Source organism: Pseudorasbora parva, chromosome 17, assembly GCF_024679245.1.
Source record: "Pseudorasbora parva isolate DD20220531a chromosome 17, ASM2467924v1, whole genome shotgun sequence".
NCBI classification, from domain to species: Eukaryota; Metazoa; Chordata; class Actinopteri; order Cypriniformes; family Gobionidae; genus Pseudorasbora; species Pseudorasbora parva.
In genome coordinates, this window is record NC_090188.1 from 647,117 (window position 1) to 669,616 (window position 22,500).

Below are 22,500 nucleotides of genomic sequence, written 5' to 3' on the forward strand. Positions count from 1 at the left end.
TTCAATTACCAAACAGCCTTGGGCATTTGGCTGGGAATTTTTAACGCGGGGCGGTGAACGAAAAACAATACATTCTGGATTAAATTCCCAGACTAGCCCCTGTTAGTGTTAGTGTGTGAACTTACATCCCTGTTACTGTTTGAATAGGGCTTCACATTTATTCATGGCTTCTCATGTTTCTGAGGCTCATTCTGATGGTTGTCCGTGTGTGTCCTCAGGGCTGGAAAGGGGGCCGGTCACCATGAATGAACCCGCCTCGGAGGCGGAGCTAGAGGAGGCTGAGCGAATCGTGCTGCAGTGTCACATTGATGGACATCCACGGTGAGTCCAATCCTGATCACATGACTGAAGACAGAGGTTTGAAGTTGAACCATAGAGCAGGGGTTTCCTCCAGAAGGGTCCCAGAAAATTCAGAGGATTAAAAGACAAAGCAAAACTGGATAAAGTCTACCGATCAATTTAACAGTTTCATTTTTAACGGTTTCTCTCCTTGTTTGTCATATACATACTTTCCAGAATTGTATATGTGTGCTTTGTATCTTTCTGTATAGTCCCCTTTATCTTGCTCCCCTTTATTAAACGTTCATTATACAAGTAATTCTTCATTGAAAAGGTTCTTCTTCAGGTTTATACATCCAACATTAAGTATAGCCAATTTAAGTTTGGAAACAATATGTTGTATTTATACTTTCACAATTACTATTTATATAACATTTTAAATGTTTTTTTTCATGCATAAAAATATATAGATGGATTTTAGGAAAGGTTCATCATATTTGGGGGGTCCTTGGGGGGTAAAGTTTGAAAACCCCTGCCATAGACTATGTAAAAATATGGATGTAGTGTCCATGACGCCGCCCGTAGGGTTCTGGAGAACGGTTCTGAAGCGTAAAGCGTCACACGCCGCACGCAGATAACTGAAAATGGGCAAAGAGGCGGCACGTGGGCGTAGCTGAGAAACCGCGCCCACCTAGCTCGACCATAGGGCAATCCACCTGTCACTCAAGTGGCCACGCCCTTAATTATGCAGAACTGCGAATAAAAGAGAATTTTACTCTCCTGACTGGACAAGCGGATTAAAACGCCAATAACAAAAAATAACCAGTGAATCACCAAAATGCAAGAATGATTGTGCATTAATTTAGCATAAGTGGCGATGGATAGTGGATAATGGTGTAATATATAATAAACTGAAGGTGGCGCTGTTGACGCTCGTGCATCTCGAGGAGAAATCACAACACATGAGACACTGAGAAACTGAGCTAAACATTCAGCATGTGCAGTTTATATATTTATTATAACATATGATACACTTAAACAACGTCACATGACCAAAAAAAACAAACAAACACCTAATTACTTCTTGTGGCCTCACAACGGGTACAAATAACGATGCAGATTAAGGCTAAGCGATTTCCTGGGCAGATATTGACTTGGGACTATATTATGGGGAAGCACAGGCGAAGCAGAGATATCATGGCTCTCATCCTCACGTCCTCTGGCTGTTGCGATCGCAGTGTTGCGTGATATCTCTGAAGTTTCTTCGCCTGTGCTTCGCCAGAATATAGTCCCAATATCTGCCTAAATCACCTAGCCTTATTTTGCGTCGCTATTTGTTCTCGTGAATACACAGGCCACAAGAAGTAATTAGGTGTTTTGTTTTTTTTGGGTCACTTTTACTCTGGACATGCTATCTGGCAACATAGGATTCCATTCATTATGCTAAGCTAAGCTAGGAAAGAAGTTGAATAAGCCATATTTCTAAAAACGCTGGAGTGTTCCTTTAACTCACTTCTGCATTGGCTTCGAGAGCAGTGTTGCCACAGTTACTTTAAAAAGTAATCTGATTACTGATTACTCCTTTAAAAAGTAACTTAGTTACTTTACAGATAACTTGATTTTAAAAGTAACTAAGATTACAAGTTACTTTATTAGTTAGATTCAGCAGTTTCCGACAACAATGCTGCCGCCTTAACTCAGAAGTGACAACCGTTTGCCAACACTCACTTTATCTGAAGTGAATTTTTTTAACAGTAACGTCAACAATGTATCTCCTGACATTTTAAGTTGAAATTAAAAAATATTTCCTGAAAAAAATACTCTCCCCGAGACGCAAGAAGAAAGCAAAAATATGTTTTTTAATTTTTTACCAAGGAAAATGACAAAAATAGTAACTCACAGTGACTTGGATAAATTACTTTAATCTGATTACTGGTTTGAAAATACTCGCTACTGGAGAAAAGTCGTCAGATTAGAGTAACGCGTTAGATTACTCGCTACTGGAGAAAAGTCATCAGATTAGAGTAACGCGTTAGATTACTCACTACTGGAGAAAAGTCGTCAGATTAGAGTAACGCGTTAGATTACTCACTACTGGAGAAAAGTCGTCAGATTAGAGTAACGCGTTAGATTACTCGCTACTGGAGAAAAGTCGTCAGATTAGAGTAACGCGTTAGATTACTCACTACTGGAGAAAAGTCGTCAGATTAGAGTAACGCGTTAGATTACTCGCTACTGGAGAAAAGTCGTCAGATCAGAGTAACGCGTTAGATTACTCACAACTGGAGAAAAGTCGTCAGATTAGAGTAACGCGTTAGATTACTCACAACTGGAGAAAAGTCATCAGATTAGAGTAACGCGTTAGATTACTCGCTACTGGAGAAAAGTCGTCAGATTAGAGTAACGCGTTAGATTACTCGCTACTGGAGAAAAGTCGTCAGATTAGAGTAACGCGTTAGATTACTCGCTACTGGAGAAAAGTCATCAGATTAGAGTAACGCGTTAGATTACTCGCTACTGGAGAAAAGTCGTCAGATTAGAGTAACGCGTTAGATTACTCGCTACTGGAGAAAAGTCGTCAGATTAGAGTAACGCGTTAGATTACTCGCTACTGGAGAAAAGTCGTCAGATTAGAGTAACGCGTTAGATTACTCGCTACTGGAGAAAAGTCGTCAGATTAGAGTAACGCGTTAGATTACTCGCTACTGGAGAAAAGTCGTCAGATTAGAGTAACGCGTTAGATTACTCGCTACTGGAGAAAAGTCGTCAGATTAGAGTAACGCGTTAGATTACTCTCTACTGGAGAAAAGTCGTCAGATTAGAGTAACGCGTTAGATTACTCACTACTGGAGAAAAGTCATCAGATTAGAGTAACGCGTTAGATTACTCACTACTGAAGAAAAGTCGTCAGATTAGAGTAACGCGTTAGATTACTCGCTACTGGAGAAAAGTCGTCAGATTAGAGTAACGCATTAGATTACTCACTACTGGAGAAAAGTCGTCAGATTAGAGTAAGGCGTTAGATTACTCACTACTGGAGAAAAGTCGCCAGATTAGAGTAACGCGTTAGATTACTCACTACTGGAGAAAAGTCGTCAGATTAGAGTAACGCGTTAGATTACTCACTACTGGAGAAAAGTCATCCGATAAGAGTAACGCGTTAGATTACTCGCTACTGGAGAAAAGTCGTCAGATTAGAGTAACGCGTTAGATTACTCGCTACTGGAGAAAAGTCATCAGATTAGAGTAACGCGTTAGATTACTCGCTACTGGAGAAAAGTCATCCGATAAGAGTAACGCGTTAGATTACTCGCTACTGGAGAAAAGTCGTCAGATTAGAGTAACGCGTTAGATTACTCTCTACTGGAGAAAAGTCGTCAGATTAGAGTAACGCGTTAGATTACTCGCTACTGGAGAAAAGTCGTCAGATTAGAGTAACGCGTTAGATTACTCACTACTGGAGAAAAGTCATCAGATTAGAGTAACGCATTAGATTACTCGCTACTGGAGAAAAGTCGTCAGATTAGAGTAACGCGTTAGATTACTCACTACTGGAGAAAAGCCGTCAGATTAGAGTAACGCGTTAGATTACTCGCTACTGGAGAAAAGTCGTCAGATTAGAGTAACGCGTTAGATTACTCGCTACTGGAGAAAAGTCATCAGATTAGAGTAAGGCGTTAGATTACTCGCTACTGGAGAAAAGTCATCAGATTAGAGTAACGCGTTAGATTACTCGCTACTGGAGAAAAGTCGTCAGATTAGAGTAACGCGTTAGATTACTCGCTACTGGAGAAAAGTCATCAGATTAGAGTAACGCGTTAGATTACTCGCTACTGGAGAAAAGTCTTCAGATTAGAGTAACGCGTTAGATTACTCACTACTGGAGAAAAGTCGTCAGATTAGAGTAACGCGTTAGATTACTCGCTACTGGAGAAAAGTCGTCAGATTAGAGTAACGCGTTAGATTACTCACTACTGGAGAAAAGTCGTCAGATTAGAGTAACGCGTTAGATTACTCACTACTGGAGAAAAGTCGTCAGATTAGAGTAACGCGTTAGATTACTCGCTACTGGAGAAAAGTCGTCAGATTAGAGTAACGCGTTAGATTACTCGCTACTGGAGAAAAATCATCAGATTAGAGTAACGCGTTAGATTACTCGCTACTGGAGAAAAGTCGTCAGATTAGAGTAACGCGTTAGATTACTCACTACTGGAGAAAAGTCATCAGATTAGAGTAACGCATTAGATTACTCGCTACTGGAGAAAAGTCGTCAGATTAGAGTAACGCGTTAGATTACTCACTACTGGAGAAAAGCCGTCAGATTAGAGTAACGCGTTAGATTACTCGCTACTGGAGAAAAGTCGTCAGATTAGAGTAACGCGTTAGATTACTCGCTACTGGAGAAAAGTCATCAGATTAGAGTAAGGCGTTAGATTACTCGCTACTGGAGAAAAGTCGTCAGATTAGAGTAACGCGTTAGATTACTCGCTACTGGAGAAAAGTCGCCAGATTAGAGTAACGCGTTAGATTACTCACTACTGGAGAAAAGTCGTCAGATTAGAGTAACGCGTTAGATTACTCGCTACTGGAGAAAAGTCGTCAGATTAGAGTAACGCGTTAGATTACTCGCTACTGGAGAAAAGTCATCAGATAAGAGTAACGCGTTAGATTACTCGCTACTGGAGAAAAGTCGTCAGATTAGAGTAACGCGTTAGATTACTCGCTACTGGAGAAAAGTCATCCGATAAGAGTAACGCGTTAGATTACTCGCTACTGGAGAAAAGTCGTCAGATTAGAGTAACGCGTTAGATTACTCGCTACTGGAGAAAAGTCATCAGATTAGAGTAACGCGTTAGATTACTCGCTACTGGAGAAAAGTCATCCGATAAGAGTAACGCGTCAGATTACTCGCTACTGGAGAAAAGTCGTCAGATTAGAGTAACGCGTTAGATTACTCGCTACTGGAGAAAAGTCATCAGATTAGAGTAACGCGTTAGATTACTCGCTACTGGAGAAAAGTCATCCGATAAGAGTAACGCGTTAGATTACTCGCTACTGGAGAAAAGTCGTCAGATTAGAGTAACGCGTTAGATTACTCGCTACTGGAGAAAAGTCGTCAGATTAGAGTAACGCGTTAGATTACTCGTTACTGGAGAAAAGTCGTCAGATTAGAGTAACGCGTTAGATTACTCTCTACTGGAGAAAAGTCATCAGATTAGAGTAACGCATTAGATTACTCACTACTGGAGAAAAGTCATCAGATTAGAGTAACGCGTTAGATTACTCTCTACTGGAGAAAAGTCGTCAGATTAGAGTAAGGTGTTAGATTACTCGTTACTGGAGAAAAGTCGTCAGATTAGAGTAACGCGTTAGATTACTCTCTACTGGAGAAAAGTCATCAGATTAGAGTAACGCGTTAGATTACTCGCTACTGGAGAAAAGTCGTCAGATTAGAGTAACGCGTTAGATTACTCACTACTGGAGAAAAGTTGTCAGATTAGAGTAACGCGTTAGATTACTCGCTACTGGAGAAAAGTCGTCAGATTAGAGTAACGCGTTAGATTACTCGCTACTGGAGAAAAGTCATCAGATTAGAGTAAGGCGTTAGATTACTCGCTACTGGAGAAAAGTCGTCAGATTAGAGTAACGCGTTAGATTACTCGCTACTGGAGAAAAGTCGTCAGATTAGAGTAACGCGTTAGATTACTCGCTACTGGAGAAAAATCATCAGATTAGAGTAACGCGTTAGATTACTCGCTACTGGAGAAAAGTCGTCAGATTAGAGTAACGCGTTAGATTACTCACTACTGGAGAAAAGTCATCAGATTAGAGTAACGCGTTAGATTACTCGCTACTGGAGAAAAGTCGTCAGATTAGAGTAACGCGTTAGATTACTCACTACTGGAGAAAAGCCGTCAGATTAGAGTAACGCGTTAGATTACTCGCTACTGGAGAAAAGTCGTCAGATTAGAGTAACGCGTTAGATTACTCGCTACTGGAGAAAAGTCATCAGATTAGAGTAAGGCGTTAGATTACTCGCTACTGGAGAAAAGTCGTCAGATTAGAGTAACGCGTTAGATTACTCGCTACTGGAGAAAAGTCATCAGATTAGAGTAACGCGTTAGATTACTCGCTACTGGAGAAAAGTCGTCAGATTAGAGTAACGCGTTAGATTACTCTCTACTGGAGAAAAGTCGTCAGATTAGAGTAACGCGTTAGATTACTCGCTACTGGAGAAAAGTCGTCAGATTAGAGTAACGCGTTAGATTACTCACTACTGGAGAAAAGTCATCAGATTAGAGTAACGCGTTAGATTACTCGCTACTGGAGAAAAGTCGTCAGATTAGAGTAACGCGTTAGATTACTCGCTACTGGAGAAAAGTCATCAGATTAGAGTAACGCGTTAGATTACTCGCTACTGGAGAAAAGTCGTCAGATTAGAGTAACGCGTTAGATTACTCACTACTGGAGAAAAGTCATCAGATTAGAGTAACACGTTAGATTACTCGCTACTGGAGAAAAGTCGTCAGATTAGAGTAACGCGTTAGATTACTCACTACTGGAGAAAAGTTGTCAGATTAGAGTAACGCGTTAGATTACTCTCTACTGGAGAAAAGTCGTCAGATTAGAGTAACGCGTTAGATTACTCGCTACTGGAGAAAAGTCGTCAGATTAGAGTAACGCGTTAGATTACTCTCTACTGGAGAAAAATCATCAGATTAGAGTAACACGTTAGATTACTCGCTACTGGAGAAAAGTCGTCAGATTAGAGTAACGCGTTAGATTACTCACTACAGGAGAAAAGTCGTCAGATTAGAGTAACGCGTTAGATTACTTGCTACTGGAGAAAAGTCGTCAGATTAGAGTAACACGTTAGATTACTCGCTACTGGAGAAAAATCATCAGATTAGAGTAACGCGTTAGATTACTCGCTACTGGAGAAAAGTCGTCAGATTAGAGTAACGCGTTAGATTACTCACTACTGGAGAAAAGTCATCAGATTAGAGTAACGCATTAGATTACTCGCTACTGGAGAAAAGTCGTCAGATTAGAGTAACGCGTTAGATTACTCACTACTGGAGAAAAGCCGTCAGATTAGAGTAACGCGTTAGATTACTCGCTACTGGAGAAAAGTCGTCAGATTAGAGTAACGCGTTAGATTTCTCGCTACTGGAGAAAAGTCATCAGATTAGAGTAAGGCGTTAGATTACTCGCTACTGGAGAAAAGTCGTCAGATTAGAGTAACGCGTTAGATTACTCGCTACTGGAGAAAAGTCGTCAGATTAGAGTAACGCGTTAGATTACTCGCTACTGGAGAAAAGTCATCAGATTAGAGTAACGCGTTAGATTACTCGCTACTGGAGAAAAGTCGTCTGATTAGAGTAAGGTGTTAGATTACTCGTTACTGGAGAAAAGTCGTCAGATTAGAGTAACGCGTTAGATTACTCGCTACTGTAGAAAAGTCATCAGATTAGAGTAACGCATTAGATTACTCACTACTGGAGAAAAGTCATCAGATTAGAGTAACGCGTTAGATTACTCTCTACTGGAGAAAAGTCATCAGATTAGAGTAACGCATTAGATTACTCACTACTGGAGAAAAGTCGTCAGATTAGAGTAACGCGTTAGATTACTCGCTACTGGAGAAAAGTCGTCAGATTAGAGTAACGCGTTAGATTACTCACTACTGGAGAAAAGTCATCAGATTAGAGTAACGCGTTAGATTACTCACTACTGGAGAAAAGTCGTCAGATTAGAGTAACGCGTTAGATTACTCACTACTGGAGAAAAGTCGTCAGATTAGAGTAATGCGTTAGATTACTCGCTACTGGAGAAAAGTCGTCAGATTAGAGTAACGCGTTAGATTACTCGCTACTGGAGAAAAATCGTCAGATTAGAGTAACGCGTTAGATTACTCGCTACTGGAGAAAAGTCGTCAGATTAGAGTAACGCATTAGATTACTCTCTACTGGAGAAAAGTCGTCAGATTAGAGTAACGCATTAGATTACTCTCTACTGGAGAAAAGTCGTCAGATTAGAGTAACGCGTTAGATTACTCACTACTGGAGAAAAGTCGTCAGATTAGAGTAACGCGTTAGATTACTCACTACTGGAGAAAAGTCATCAGATTAGAGTAACGTGTTAGATTCCTCGCTACTGGAGAAAAGTCGTCAGATTAGAGTAACGCGTTAGATTACTCACTACTGGAGAAAAGTCGTCAGATTAGAGTAACGCGTTAGATTACTCACTACTGGAGAAAAGTCGTCAGATTAGAGTAACGCGGTGGATTACTCACTACTGGAGAAAAGTCATCAGATTAGAGTAACGCGTTAGATTACTCGCTACTGGAGAAAAGTCGCCAGATTAGAGTAACGCGTTAGATTACTCACTACTGGAGAAAAGTCGTCAGATTAGAGTAACGCGTTAGATTACTCACTACTGGAGAAAAGTCATCAGATTAGAGTAACGCGTAGATTACTCGCTACTGGAGAAAAGTCGTCAGATTAGAGTAACGCGTTAGATTACTCACTACTGGAGAAAAGTCATCAGATTAGAGTAACGCGTTAGATTACTCACTGCTGGAGAAAAGTCGTCAGATTAGAGTAACGCGTTAGATTACTCGCTACTGGAGAAAAGTCGTCAGATTAGAGTAACGCGTTAGATTACTCGCTACTGGAGAAAAGTCGTCAGATTAGAGTAACGCGTTAGATTACTCTCTACTGGAGAAAAGTCGTCAGATTAGAGTAACGCGTTAGATTACTCGCTACTGGAGAAAAGTCATCAGATTAGAGTAACGCGTTAGATTACTCGTTACTGGAGAAAAGTCGTCAGGTTAGAGTAACGCGTTAGATTACTCGCTACTGTAGAAAAGTCGCCAGATTAGAGTAACGCGTTAGATTACTCGCTACTGGAGAAAAGCCGTCAGATTAGAGTAACGCGTTAGATTACTCGCTACTGGAGAAAAGTCGTCAGATTAGAGTAACGCGTTAGATTACTCGCTACTGGAGAAAAGTCGTCAGATTAGAGTAACGCGTTAGATTACTCGTTACTGGAGAAAAGTCCTCAGATTAGAGTAACGCGTTAGATTACTCTCTACTGGAGAAAAGTCATCAGATTAGAGTAACGCGTTAGATTACTCGTTACTGGAGAAAAGTCCTCAGATTAGAGTAACGCGTTAGATTACTCGCTACTGGAGAAAAGTCATCAGATTAGAGTAACGCGTTAGATTACTCGCTACTGGAGAAAAGTCGTCAGATTAGAGTAACGCGTTAGATTACTCGTTACTGGAGAAAAGATGTCAGATTAGAGTAACGCGTTAGATTACTCTCTACTGGAGAAAAGTCGTCAGATTAGAGTAACGCGTTAGATTACTCGTTACTGGAGAAAAGTCCTCAGATTAGAGTAACGCGTTAGATTACTCGCTACTGGAGAAAAGTCATCAGATTAGAGTAACGCGTTAGATTACTCGCTACTGGAGAAAAGTCGTCAGATTAGAGTAACGCGTTAGATTACTCGTTACTGGAGAAAAGTCCTCAGATTAGAGTAACGCGTTAGATTACTCTCTACTGGAGAAAAGTCGCCAGATTAGAGTAACGCGTTAGATTACTCACTACTGGAGAAAAGTCATCAGATTAGAGTAACGCGTTAGATTACTCGCTACTGGAGAAAAGTCGCCAGATTAGAGTAACGCGTTAGATTACTCGCTACTGGAGAAAAGTCATCAGATTAGAGTAACGCGTTAGATTACTCACTACTGGAGAAAAGTCGTCAGATTAGAGTAACGCGTTAGATTACTCACTACTGGAGAAAAGTCGTCAGATTAGAGTAATGCGTTAGATTACTCGCTACTGGAGAAAAGTCGTCAGATTAGAGTAACGCGTTAGATTACTCGCTACTGGAGAAAAGTCGCCAGATTAGAGTAACGCGTTAGATTACTCGCTACTGGAGAAAAGTCGTCAGATTAGAGTAACGCGTTAGATTACTCTCTACTGGAGAAAAGTCGCCAGATTAGAGTAACGCGTTAGATTACTCACTACTGGAGAAAAGTCGTCAGATTAGAGTAACGCGTTAGATTACTCGCTACTGGAGAAAAATCATCAGATTAGAGTAACGCGTTAGATTACTCACTACTGGAGAAAAGTCATCAGATTAGAGTAACGCGTTAGATTACTCGCTACTGGAGAAAAGTCATCAGAATAGAGTAACGCGTTAGATTACTCACTACTGGAGAAAAGTCGTCAGATTAGAGTAACGCGTTAGATTACTCACTACTGGAGAAAAGTCGTCAGATTAGAGTAACGCGTTAGATTACTCACTACTGGAGAAAAGTCGTCAGATTAGAGTAACGCGTTAGATTACTCACTACTGGAGAAAAGTCGTCAGATTAGAGTAACGCGTTAGATTACTCACTACTGGAGAAAAGTCGTCAGATTAGAGTAACGCGTTAGATTACTCACTACTGGAGAAAAGTCGTCAGATTAGAGTAACGCGTTAGATTACTCTCTACTGGAGAAAAGTCGTCAGATTAGAGTAACGCGTTAGATTACTTGCTACTGGAGAAAAGTCGTCAGATTAGAGTAACACGTTAGATTACTCGCTACTGGAGAAAAATCATCAGATTAGAGTAACGCGTTAGATTACTCGCTACTGGAGAAAAGTCGTCAGATTAGAGTAACGCGTTAGATTACTCACTACTGGAGAAAAGTCATCAGATTAGAGTAACGCATTAGATTACTCGCTACTGGAGAAAAGTCGTCAGATTAGAGTAACGCGTTAGATTACTCACTACTGGAGAAAAGCCGTCAGATTAGAGTAACGCGTTAGATTACTCGCTACTGGAGAAAAGTCGTCAGATTAGAGTAACGCGTTAGATTTCTCGCTACTGGAGAAAAGTCATCAGATTAGAGTAAGGCGTTAGATTACTCGCTACTGGAGAAAAGTCGTCAGATTAGAGTAACGCGTTAGATTACTCGCTACTGGAGAAAAGTCGTCAGATTAGAGTAACGCGTTAGATTACTCGCTACTGGAGAAAAGTCATCAGATTAGAGTAACGCGTTAGATTACTCGCTACTGGAGAAAAGTCGTCTGATTAGAGTAAGGTGTTAGATTACTCGTTACTGGAGAAAAGTCGTCAGATTAGAGTAACGCGTTAGATTACTCGCTACTGTAGAAAAGTCATCAGATTAGAGTAACGCATTAGATTACTCACTACTGGAGAAAAGTCATCAGATTAGAGTAACGCGTTAGATTACTCTCTACTGGAGAAAAGTCATCAGATTAGAGTAACGCATTAGATTACTCACTACTGGAGAAAAGTCGTCAGATTAGAGTAACGCGTTAGATTACTCGCTACTGGAGAAAAGTCGTCAGATTAGAGTAACGCGTTAGATTACTCACTACTGGAGAAAAGTCATCAGATTAGAGTAACGCGTTAGATTACTCACTACTGGAGAAAAGTCGTCAGATTAGAGTAACGCGTTAGATTACTCACTACTGGAGAAAAGTCGTCAGATTAGAGTAATGCGTTAGATTACTCGCTACTGGAGAAAAGTCGTCAGATTAGAGTAACGCGTTAGATTACTCGCTACTGGAGAAAAATCGTCAGATTAGAGTAACGCGTTAGATTACTCGCTACTGGAGAAAAGTCGTCAGATTAGAGTAACGCATTAGATTACTCTCTACTGGAGAAAAGTCGTCAGATTAGAGTAACACATTAGATTACTCTCTACTGGAGAAAAGTCGTCAGATTAGAGTAACGCGTTAGATTACTCACTACTGGAGAAAAGTCGTCAGATTAGAGTAACGCGTTAGATTACTCACTACTGGAGAAAAGTCATCAGATTAGAGTAACGTGTTAGATTCCTCGCTACTGGAGAAAAGTCGTCAGATTAGAGTAACGCGTTAGATTACTCACTACTGGAGAAAAGTCGTCAGATTAGAGTAACGCGTTAGATTACTCACTACTGGAGAAAAGTCGTCAGATTAGAGTAACGCGGTGGATTACTCACTACTGGAGAAAAGTCATCAGATTAGAGTAACGCGTTAGATTACTCGCTACTGGAGAAAAGTCGCCAGATTAGAGTAACGCGTTAGATTACTCACTACTGGAGAAAAGTCGTCAGATTAGAGTAACGCGTTAGATTACTCACTACTGGAGAAAAGTCATCAGATTAGAGTAACGCGTAGATTACTCGCTACTGGAGAAAAGTCGTCAGATTAGAGTAACGCGTTAGATTACTCACTACTGGAGAAAAGTCATCAGATTAGAGTAACGCGTTAGATTACTCACTGCTGGAGAAAAGTCGTCAGATTAGAGTAACGCGTTAGATTACTCGCTACTGGAGAAAAGTCGTCAGATTAGAGTAACGCGTTAGATTACTCGCTACTGGAGAAAAGTCGTCAGATTAGAGTAACGCGTTAGATTACTCTCTACTGGAGAAAAGTCGTCAGATTAGAGTAACGCGTTAGATTACTCGCTACTGGAGAAAAGTCATCAGATTAGAGTAACGCGTTAGATTACTCGTTACTGGAGAAAAGTCGTCAGGTTAGAGTAACGCGTTAGATTACTCGCTACTGTAGAAAAGTCGCCAGATTAGAGTAACGCGTTAGATTACTCGCTACTGGAGAAAAGCCGTCAGATTAGAGTAACGCGTTAGATTACTCGCTACTGGAGAAAAGTCGTCAGATTAGAGTAACGCGTTAGATTACTCGCTACTGGAGAAAAGTCGTCAGATTAGAGTAACGCGTTAGATTACTCGTTACTGGAGAAAAGTCCTCAGATTAGAGTAACGCGTTAGATTACTCTCTACTGGAGAAAAGTCATCAGATTAGAGTAACGCGTTAGATTACTCGTTACTGGAGAAAAGTCCTCAGATTAGAGTAACGCGTTAGATTACTCGCTACTGGAGAAAAGTCATCAGATTAGAGTAACGCGTTAGATTACTCGCTACTGGAGAAAAGTCGTCAGATTAGAGTAACGCGTTAGATTACTCGTTACTGGAGAAAAGATGTCAGATTAGAGTAACGCGTTAGATTACTCTCTACTGGAGAAAAGTCGTCAGATTAGAGTAACGCGTTAGATTACTCGTTACTGGAGAAAAGTCCTCAGATTAGAGTAACGCGTTAGATTACTCGCTACTGGAGAAAAGTCATCAGATTAGAGTAACGCGTTAGATTACTCGCTACTGGAGAAAAGTCGTCAGATTAGAGTAACGCGTTAGATTACTCGTTACTGGAGAAAAGTCCTCAGATTAGAGTAACGCGTTAGATTACTCTCTACTGGAGAAAAGTCGCCAGATTAGAGTAACGCGTTAGATTACTCACTACTGGAGAAAAGTCATCAGATTAGAGTAACGCGTTAGATTACTCGCTACTGGAGAAAAGTCGCCAGATTAGAGTAACGCGTTAGATTACTCGCTACTGGAGAAAAGTCATCAGATTAGAGTAACGCGTTAGATTACTCACTACTGGAGAAAAGTCGTCAGATTAGAGTAACGCGTTAGATTACTCACTACTGGAGAAAAGTCGTCAGATTAGAGTAATGCGTTAGATTACTCGCTACTGGAGAAAAGTCGTCAGATTAGAGTAACGCGTTAGATTACTCGCTACTGGAGAAAAGTCGCCAGATTAGAGTAACGCGTTAGATTACTCGCTACTGGAGAAAAGTCGTCAGATTAGAGTAACGCGTTAGATTACTCTCTACTGGAGAAAAGTCGCCAGATTAGAGTAACGCGTTAGATTACTCACTACTGGAGAAAAGTCGTCAGATTAGAGTAACGCGTTAGATTACTCGCTACTGGAGAAAAATCATCAGATTAGAGTAACGCGTTAGATTACTCACTACTGGAGAAAAGTCATCAGATTAGAGTAACGCGTTAGATTACTCGCTACTGGAGAAAAGTCATCAGAATAGAGTAACGCGTTAGATTACTCACTACTGGAGAAAAGTCGTCAGATTAGAGTAACGCGTTAGATTACTCACTACTGGAGAAAAGTCGTCAGATTAGAGTAACGCGTTAGATTACTCACTACTGGAGAAAAGTCGTCAGATTAGAGTAACGCGTTAGATTACTCACTACTGGAGAAAAGTCGTCAGATTAGAGTAACGCGTTAGATTACTCACTACTGGAGAAAAGTCGTCAGATTAGAGTAACGCGTTAGATTACTCACTACTGGAGAAAAGTCGTCAGATTAGAGTAACGCGTTAGATTACTCTCTACTGGAGAAAAGTCGTCAGATTAGAGTAACGCGTTAGATTACTCGCTACTGGAGAAAAGTCATCATATTAGAGTAACGCGTTAGATTACTCATTACTGGAGAAAAGTCGTCAGATTAGAGTAACGCGTTAGATTACTCTCTACTGGAGAAAAGTCGTCAGATTAGAGTAACGCGTTAGATTACTCGCTACTGGAGAAAAGCCGTCAGATTAGAGTAACGCGTTAGATTACTCGCTACTGTAGAAAAGTCTTCAGATTAGAGTAACGCGTTAGATTACTCGCTACTGTAGAAAAGTCGTCAGATTAGAGTAACGCGTTAGATTACTCTCTACTGGAGAAAAGTCGTCAGATTAGAGTAACGCGTTAGATTACTCTCTACTGGAGAAAAGTCATCAGATTAGAGTAACGCGTTAGATTACTCGCTACTGGAGAAAAGTCATCAGATTAGAGTAACGCGTTAGATTACTCGCTACTGGAGAAAAGTCGTCAGATTAGAGTAACGCGTTAGATTACTCGCTACTGGAGAAAAGCCGTCAGATTAGAGTAACGCGTTAGATTACTCACTACTGGAGAAAAGTCGTCAGATTAGAGTAACGCGTTAGATTACTCACTACTGGAGAAAAGTCGTCAGATTAGAGTAACGCGTTAGATTACTCACTACTGGAGAAAAGTCATCAGATTAGAGTAACGCGTTAGATTACTCACTACTGGAGAAAAGTCGTCAGATTAGAGTAACGCGTTAGATTACTCACTACTGGAGAAAAGTCATCAGATTAGAGTAACGCGTTAGATTACTCGCTACTGGAGAAAAGTCGTCAGATTAGAGTAACGCGTTAGATTACTCGCTACTGGAGAAAAGTCGTCAGATTAGAGTAACGCGTTAGATTACTCACTACTGGAGAAAAGTCATCAGATTAGAGTAACGCGTTAGATTACTCGCTACTGGAGAAAAGTCATCAGATTAGAGTAACGCGTTAGATTACTCACTACTGGAGAAAAGTCGTCAGATTAGAGTAACGCGTTAGATTACTCACTACTGGAGAAAAGTCGTCAGATTAGAGTAACGCGTTAGATTACTCACTACTGGAGAAAAGTCGTCAGATTAGAGTAACGCGTTAGATTACTCACTACTGGAGAAAAGTCGTCAGATTAGAGTAACGCGTTAGATTACTCGCTACTGGAGAAAAGTCCTCAGATTAGAGTAACGCGTTAGATTACTCGCTACTGGAGAAAAGCCGTCAGATTAGAGTAACGCGTTAGATTACTCGCTACTGGAGAAAAGTCATCAGATTAGAGTAACGCGTTAGATTACTCTCTACTGGAGAAAAGTCGTCAGATTAGAGTAACGCGTTAGATTACTCTCTACTGGAGAAAAGTCATCCGATTAGAGTAACGCGTTAGATTACTGGCTACTGGAGAAAAGTCGTCAGATTAGAGTAACGCGTTAGATTACTCACTACTGGAGAAAAGTCATCAGATTAGAGTAACGCGTTAGATTACTCGCTACTGGAGAAAAGTCGTCAGATTAGAGTAACGCGTTAGATTACTCGCTACTGGAGAAAAGTCATCAGATTAGAGTAACGCGTTAGATTACTCGCTACTGGAGAAAAGTCGTCAGATTAGAGTAACGCGTTAGATTACTCACTACTGGAGAAAAGTCATCAGATTAGAGTAACGCGTTAGATTACTGGCTACTGGAGAAAAGTCGTCAGATTAGAGTAACGAGTTAGATTACTCGCTACTGGAGAAAAGTCGTCAGATTAGAGTAACGCGTTAGATTACTCACTACTGGAGAAAAGTCATCAGATTAGAGTAACGCGTTAGATTACTCGCTACTGGAGAAAAGTCGTCAGATTAGAGTAACGAGTTAGATTACTCTCTACTGGAGAAAAGTCGTCAGATTAGAGTAACGCGTTAGATTACTGGCTACTGGAGAAAAGTCGTCAGATTAGAGTAACGCGTTAGATTACTCACTACTGGAGAAAAGTCGTCAGATTAGAGTAACGCGTTAGATTACTCACTACTGGAGAAAAGTCATCAGATTAGAGTAACGCGTTAGATTACTCGCTACTGGAGAAAAGTCGTCAGATTAGAGTAACGCGTTAGATTACTCACTACTGGAGAAAAGTCGTCAGATTAGAGTAACGCGTTAGATTACTCACTACTGGAGAAAAGTCATCAGATTAGAGTAACGCGTTAGATTACTCGCTACTGGAGAAAAGTCATCAGATTAGAGTAACGCGTTAGATTACTCGCTACTGGAGAAAAGTCGTCAGATTAGAGTAACGCGTTAGATTACTCGCTACTGGAGAAAAGTCATCAGATTAGAGTAACGCGTTAGATTACTCACTACTGGAGAAAAGTCATCAGATTAGAGTAACGCGTTAGATTACTCGCTACTGGAGAAAAGTCGTCAGATTAGAGTAACGCGTTAGATTACTCGTTACTGGAGAAAAGTCGTCAGATTAGAGTAATGGTTACTGGCATCACTGTTCGAGAGAAACCAGGAGGATGAACTGATGTTTCTGACCTGTGCAGGCCGAGCAGTAAATGGTTCAAAGATGGAGAACAGCTGGGCGGGAAGGACCGGAACCTCACGCTGACCCACCTCAGCCCACGGCATTCTGGGATATACTACTGCTGTGCTCGAAACGCAGCTGGACAAGTGTGCAGCAACCACAACATCACACTCAACATCATCGGTAAGATCAGGAGCTGAGAACGACATATATATCACTATACAATATGTGACATTAATGTTTTGTTTAGAATTCTTACTTACATGCTAAAACATTGTTGGCATATATTGGCGTGTGTTAGTTTGCGGATAAAGCTCTTAGGTGTGTGAGAAGCCGTGTGTATCGCGTGTATATCGCATGTGACTGCAGACGCTCCGTTTTGTGTGTGCACAGAAACACATAAAGCGTAACCCAACACCTCGCCTTCCCATCAGCCACCTGAGCTGCTCACACACACTCCTGCAGACAGAAGATAAGCTGCGCTGGAGAATAAAGACATCAGCTAGAGCGTGAACATTACAAATGAAAGTAGAGAGCGAGAGGAAGAGGGATAAAGCCGCTTTAGCAGAAGAATAGAGGGAGGAAATGCTCCTCTGATGATCTGGGGTTTCAGTCTGCCTTCACTTGAGCTGGATTGCAAATTTATAAAAAAAAGTTGTAAAAGTATATCAGTATGATTTCAAAATGCATGTGTATGTAATATAATAGTCGAATGTTGAATATTCATCTCACACTGCAGAAAATGCTCTTCTTCCTCAGTATTTTTGTCTTGTTTCTAGTCCAAACATCTTAAAATTCTTAAAACAAGAAGCATTTACTAGACAAGCAACAGTAATTGTCTTGTTTTGGGAAGAAATAACTCAAAATGAAGAGAGTTTTTGCTTAAAATAAGATAAATAATCTGCCAATGGGGTGAGAAAAATAATATTAATTCAAACAGAAAACAAGATTATTTTTCTCACCCCATTGGCAGATTATTTATCTTATTTTAAGCAAAAACTCTCTTCATTTTGAGTTATTTTTCCCAAAACAAATCAATAATTTTTACTTGTCTAGTAAAAGTTTCTTAATGGACGAATTTTTAGATATTTAGACTAGAAACAAGACAAAAATACTAAGAAAGAAAAGCATTTTTTGCAGTGCAGGGTTCAACCTTGAATATTATTATTAAAATAATGTTATTTTTAATGTGGTGATTTGTTACATATGTAGGAAAACTAACACTTTTATTCTAAAAACACATGCTCGCTATAACCAGTAGATGGCAGCAGACGAGCACTGATTGACTTATGAGACATTTCCACTCATTAATAAATGGACAAAAGTCTCATGAACAACTCAAGCGTGTCTTCAGATTGTGTCTGAATGACCTACAGCTGCTTTAACTCTTTCCCCGCTAGCCACTGCCAATGTTTTTGACCATTTTCACAAACATTAGAATATTTTGTTTTATGAATATCTGACATTTACATTTACATTTAATCATTTAGCAGACGCTTTTATCCAAAGCGACTTACAAAAAAGGTGAGAGCAATAGAAGCAACAAATCAGATAAGGCCAACAGCCTGTAAGAGCTGTAAGAAATCTCAGTTAATTAGCACAGGACACAATTTTTTTTTTTTTTTTTTTTTTTAGACATCTACAACAAAAACTCACGTACGCAAAATGCCGAACACTGGATTTTGATAGCTATGATAACAATATGATAACATCTGAGCATGCAATATATCAAAAGAGCTGACCCTCTTCTTTTAAACAAAAAAAAACAACACGTTTTATTCTAGTTTCATGCATTCCTTTTTTATCAACACTTGAATATGGGTACGTTTTCAACATTTGAACCAAAAGCTGAGAAAATCAGGTGTGTGTGAAAGACTGACTCCAGATCAGATTCAGAGATGATCAAACACAGATGAGGAGATGCTTCAGTCCTGTTCCACATCTCATTCAGTGACATTAGATAGTTTTGATTTATATGATGTTTAATGTTGATACTCACGTTATTTTTCATATGCCTATGATTACATACTAATGGTTAATGACGGAAGATCAACTCTATATGTGTGAATTCATTAGTGTGCAATAGGGCTGTCAATCGTTTAAAATATTTAATTGCGATTAATCACATGATTGCCATGAGTTAACTCTCGGGGAATCGCTTGTCATGAGTTAACTCACACTTAATCGCATATTGGCATGCCTTAACTCGCCATAAATCACTTTGTCATGGGTTAACTTGCACTTAATCACATCGCCATGGGTTAACTCACGATCAATCACTTATTGTCATGAGTTAAGTTGCGATTAATCACATATTGCCATGAGTGAGCTCGCAATTAATCACATTGTCATGAGTTAACTCACGATCAATCACTTATTGTCATGAGTTAAGTTGCGATTAATCACATATTGCCATGAGTGAGCTCGCAATTAATCACATTGTCATGAGTTAACTTACGATCAATCGCTTATTGTTAAGAGTTAACTTGCGTTTAATCGCTTATTTTTATGAGTTAACTTGTGTTTAATCGCTTGTCATGAGTTAACTCACGCTTAATCGCATATTGTCATGAGTTAACTTGTGATTAATCACATATTGCCATGAGTTAAGTCACGATCAATCGCTTATTGTCATGAGTTGACTTGCGATTAATCACATACTGTCATGCGTTGGCTCGCCATTAATCAAATGGTTAATCGCATTTTTGTCATGGGTTAACTCACACTTAATCGCATATGTCATGAGCTAACTCGCGATTAATCGCATATTGTCACTGGTTGACTCGCGATTTATCACATGTTTGTCATGAGTTGACTCACGATCAATTGCATATTGCCATGGGTTAACTGCCGATTAATCGCATGATTGCCATGAGTTAACTCGCACATTTTTATCAGTTGTAAATGTATCTTAAATTAAGTTTTTAATGTTTCAAGTTTTTAATACTCTAAACAACATGGGTATGGACAAATGTGCATGTTTTATGCAAATGTTCATTTATTATTAGTGAAGACTAGACGTGTGTCAAAGGTCACAGATGTTTTTCATAGAACTTGTTCACGTCTCTTAAGCCTAAGCTTAAAAATGCTGAATAAGCAGGGATTTCTCGTATTGTAAGATTATAAATAAACGGCGTTTGTACATTGGCAGTTCAGTTCAGAAAAGGCACAGTTCAGATGAAACATTGGTGAACAGATGTGAAAGCTGTCCTGCGGAGCTGGAGCGCACCAGAACCACACCATACCTGGAGGAATGTGGTCAGGTGTTCTAAAGGTCATAGGTCACGTGACACCTGACAGATGCTGTGTGTGTCTGTGTGTGTGTGTGTGTGTGTGTGTGTGTGTGTGTGTGTGTGTGTGTGTGTGTGTGTGTGTGTGCAGATAAGACCCTTCCCCGTGTGCTGGTGGCTCCGGTGGATCAGGTGGTTCTGCCTAATGATCCGGCCGAGTTTCACTGTCAATTCAGAGCCAAACCTCCGCCTGTGGTCCAGTGGATCCACAACACAGAGCCTATCACCAACAGATCTGGGTGAGCCTCTCTATCACTCCATCTCTCTATCACTCTATTACTCTATCTCTCCATCTGTCCATCTCTCCATCCATCAGTTAACTGAAGTGATGAATGTAAAGGCCCTGACACAATTCTTTCTGTTAAACTTCACTGCGGCTGGTAAATGCCAAATTCGAACTCCCATTGGTCAGTGGTGATGATGTCACAGGTGGGTGTGGCTCTGAGGCTCCGCCTTCTTCTGTGGTTCTTTTTACCCCTAAGTGAAGCACTTGGCCCTGTGGATCTCTGGGCCTTGATGTCCCTTCAGAATCTCTGAGCACCCTCTGATAGATGAGTCTTTGACTGGTGCATTATGGGTAGTCCAGTGAATGTTTGGACACGTTCTGCTTTGATGTGGTTCAACACTCCACACACACACACACACATGGCAGATCTCACAGATTCATCTTCATCTCGTCTGTTTCTGTCAGGAGCTGTGTTTGATCTCATCTGGCGTGTGTGTGTTCAGCTGTTAGTTGCTTTAAATGTGTTAATAGAAGCAAACGAGCTGTAAACATGCTGAAGAAACACACACACACACACACACACACACACACACACACACGCACACACACTGAGGATTACTCATGTTTCTCTCCTCGCTCTGTTTTGACTGTGCATCTGAATGTTTGATTGTGTTTGATCGAGCCATAAAACACACACACGTGACCCACATTCTGTGTGGTGTGTTGTGATGTTTCTTAGCAACAGTAAACAGCTACAGTTACACCAATGAACGCCTTGCTTTTGGCAGAATTGTTCTTATTGTAGTTATTAATAGACTTAACGCGTGTGTGTGTGTGTGTGTGTGTTTGTGTGTGTGTGTGAGACAGGGTTGTGGTGTATGCTAACGGCACGCTGCACATCGATCAGGTGAAGCAGCACAGCACAGGTGTGTATAAGTGTGTGGCTCAGTATGGAGAGAACAAACACGTGCAGGTGGAGGCAGCGCTCAGGATTGCAGGTGAGATGATGCACACACATACACACACACACACACACACACACACACACACACACACACACACACACACACACACACACACGTTGGTCTATGTGGTTTACAGGGACTCTCCATAGGCGTAATGGTTTTTATACTGTACAAACCGTATTTTCTATCCCCTTACACTGCCCCTAAACCTACCCATCACACACACACACACACACACACACACACACACACACACACACACACACACACACACACACACACACACACACACACACACACACACACACACACACACACACTGCCCCTAAACCTACCCATCACAGGAAACATTCTTCATTTTTACTTTCTCAAAAAAACATCATTTAGTATGTTTTTAAGGCCATTTGAATTATGAGGACATTTGATATGTCCTCATAAACCACATTTATAGTGTAATACCAGTGTAATACCCATGTAGTTATACAAATTTGTGTCCTCATAAACCACATAAACAGGCTCACACACACACACACACACACACACACACACACTCACTCACTCACTCACTCACTTTCTCACACACACACACACACACACACTGACACACACACATGCACACACTCACCAAAACACACATACACACACACGTTAGGTTTTGATTTGTGGGGCTTTTCATAGGCGTAATGGGTTTTACACCGTACAAACTGTATATTCTATCCCCTACACTTCCCCTAAACTCCGCATCTGCAGAATAATAAGTATGTGTAATTCAGTAGCTCCGCCCACCGACTCGTCTAACTCAGTAGCCCCGCCCACCGACTCATCGGATCACGCCAGCCAGCAATAAACACGTCGAAGAAGATAGCAAGATATAGTGGAAGAACACAGTCGCTGCATGAGCTTCCTTCGGATCCTAATATTAGGAATGTGTGATACTTCAATTATTTTTAATGAAGTTCCAGCTCACGTGAGGAAGAACGTTTGTGTGTTCGCTTCATTTCACTG

The 22,500-nt window shown here is 40.6% G+C and overlaps 1 protein-coding gene across 1 annotated transcript in view; it reads left to right on the plus strand.

Moving 5' to 3' along the window:
• The window catches only part of ptk7b (protein tyrosine kinase 7b), a 93,092-nt gene that overhangs the window by 45,390 nt on the left and 25,202 nt on the right, over positions 1-22,500 (plus strand). The window contains exons 3-6 of the mRNA XM_067421475.1: positions 219-321; positions 17,034-17,197; positions 20,396-20,543; positions 21,398-21,528. Coding sequence (XP_067277576.1) covers positions 219-321; positions 17,034-17,197; positions 20,396-20,543; positions 21,398-21,528 — 546 coding nt within the window. The remainder of the gene's footprint in view (positions 1-218; positions 322-17,033; positions 17,198-20,395; positions 20,544-21,397; positions 21,529-22,500) is intronic.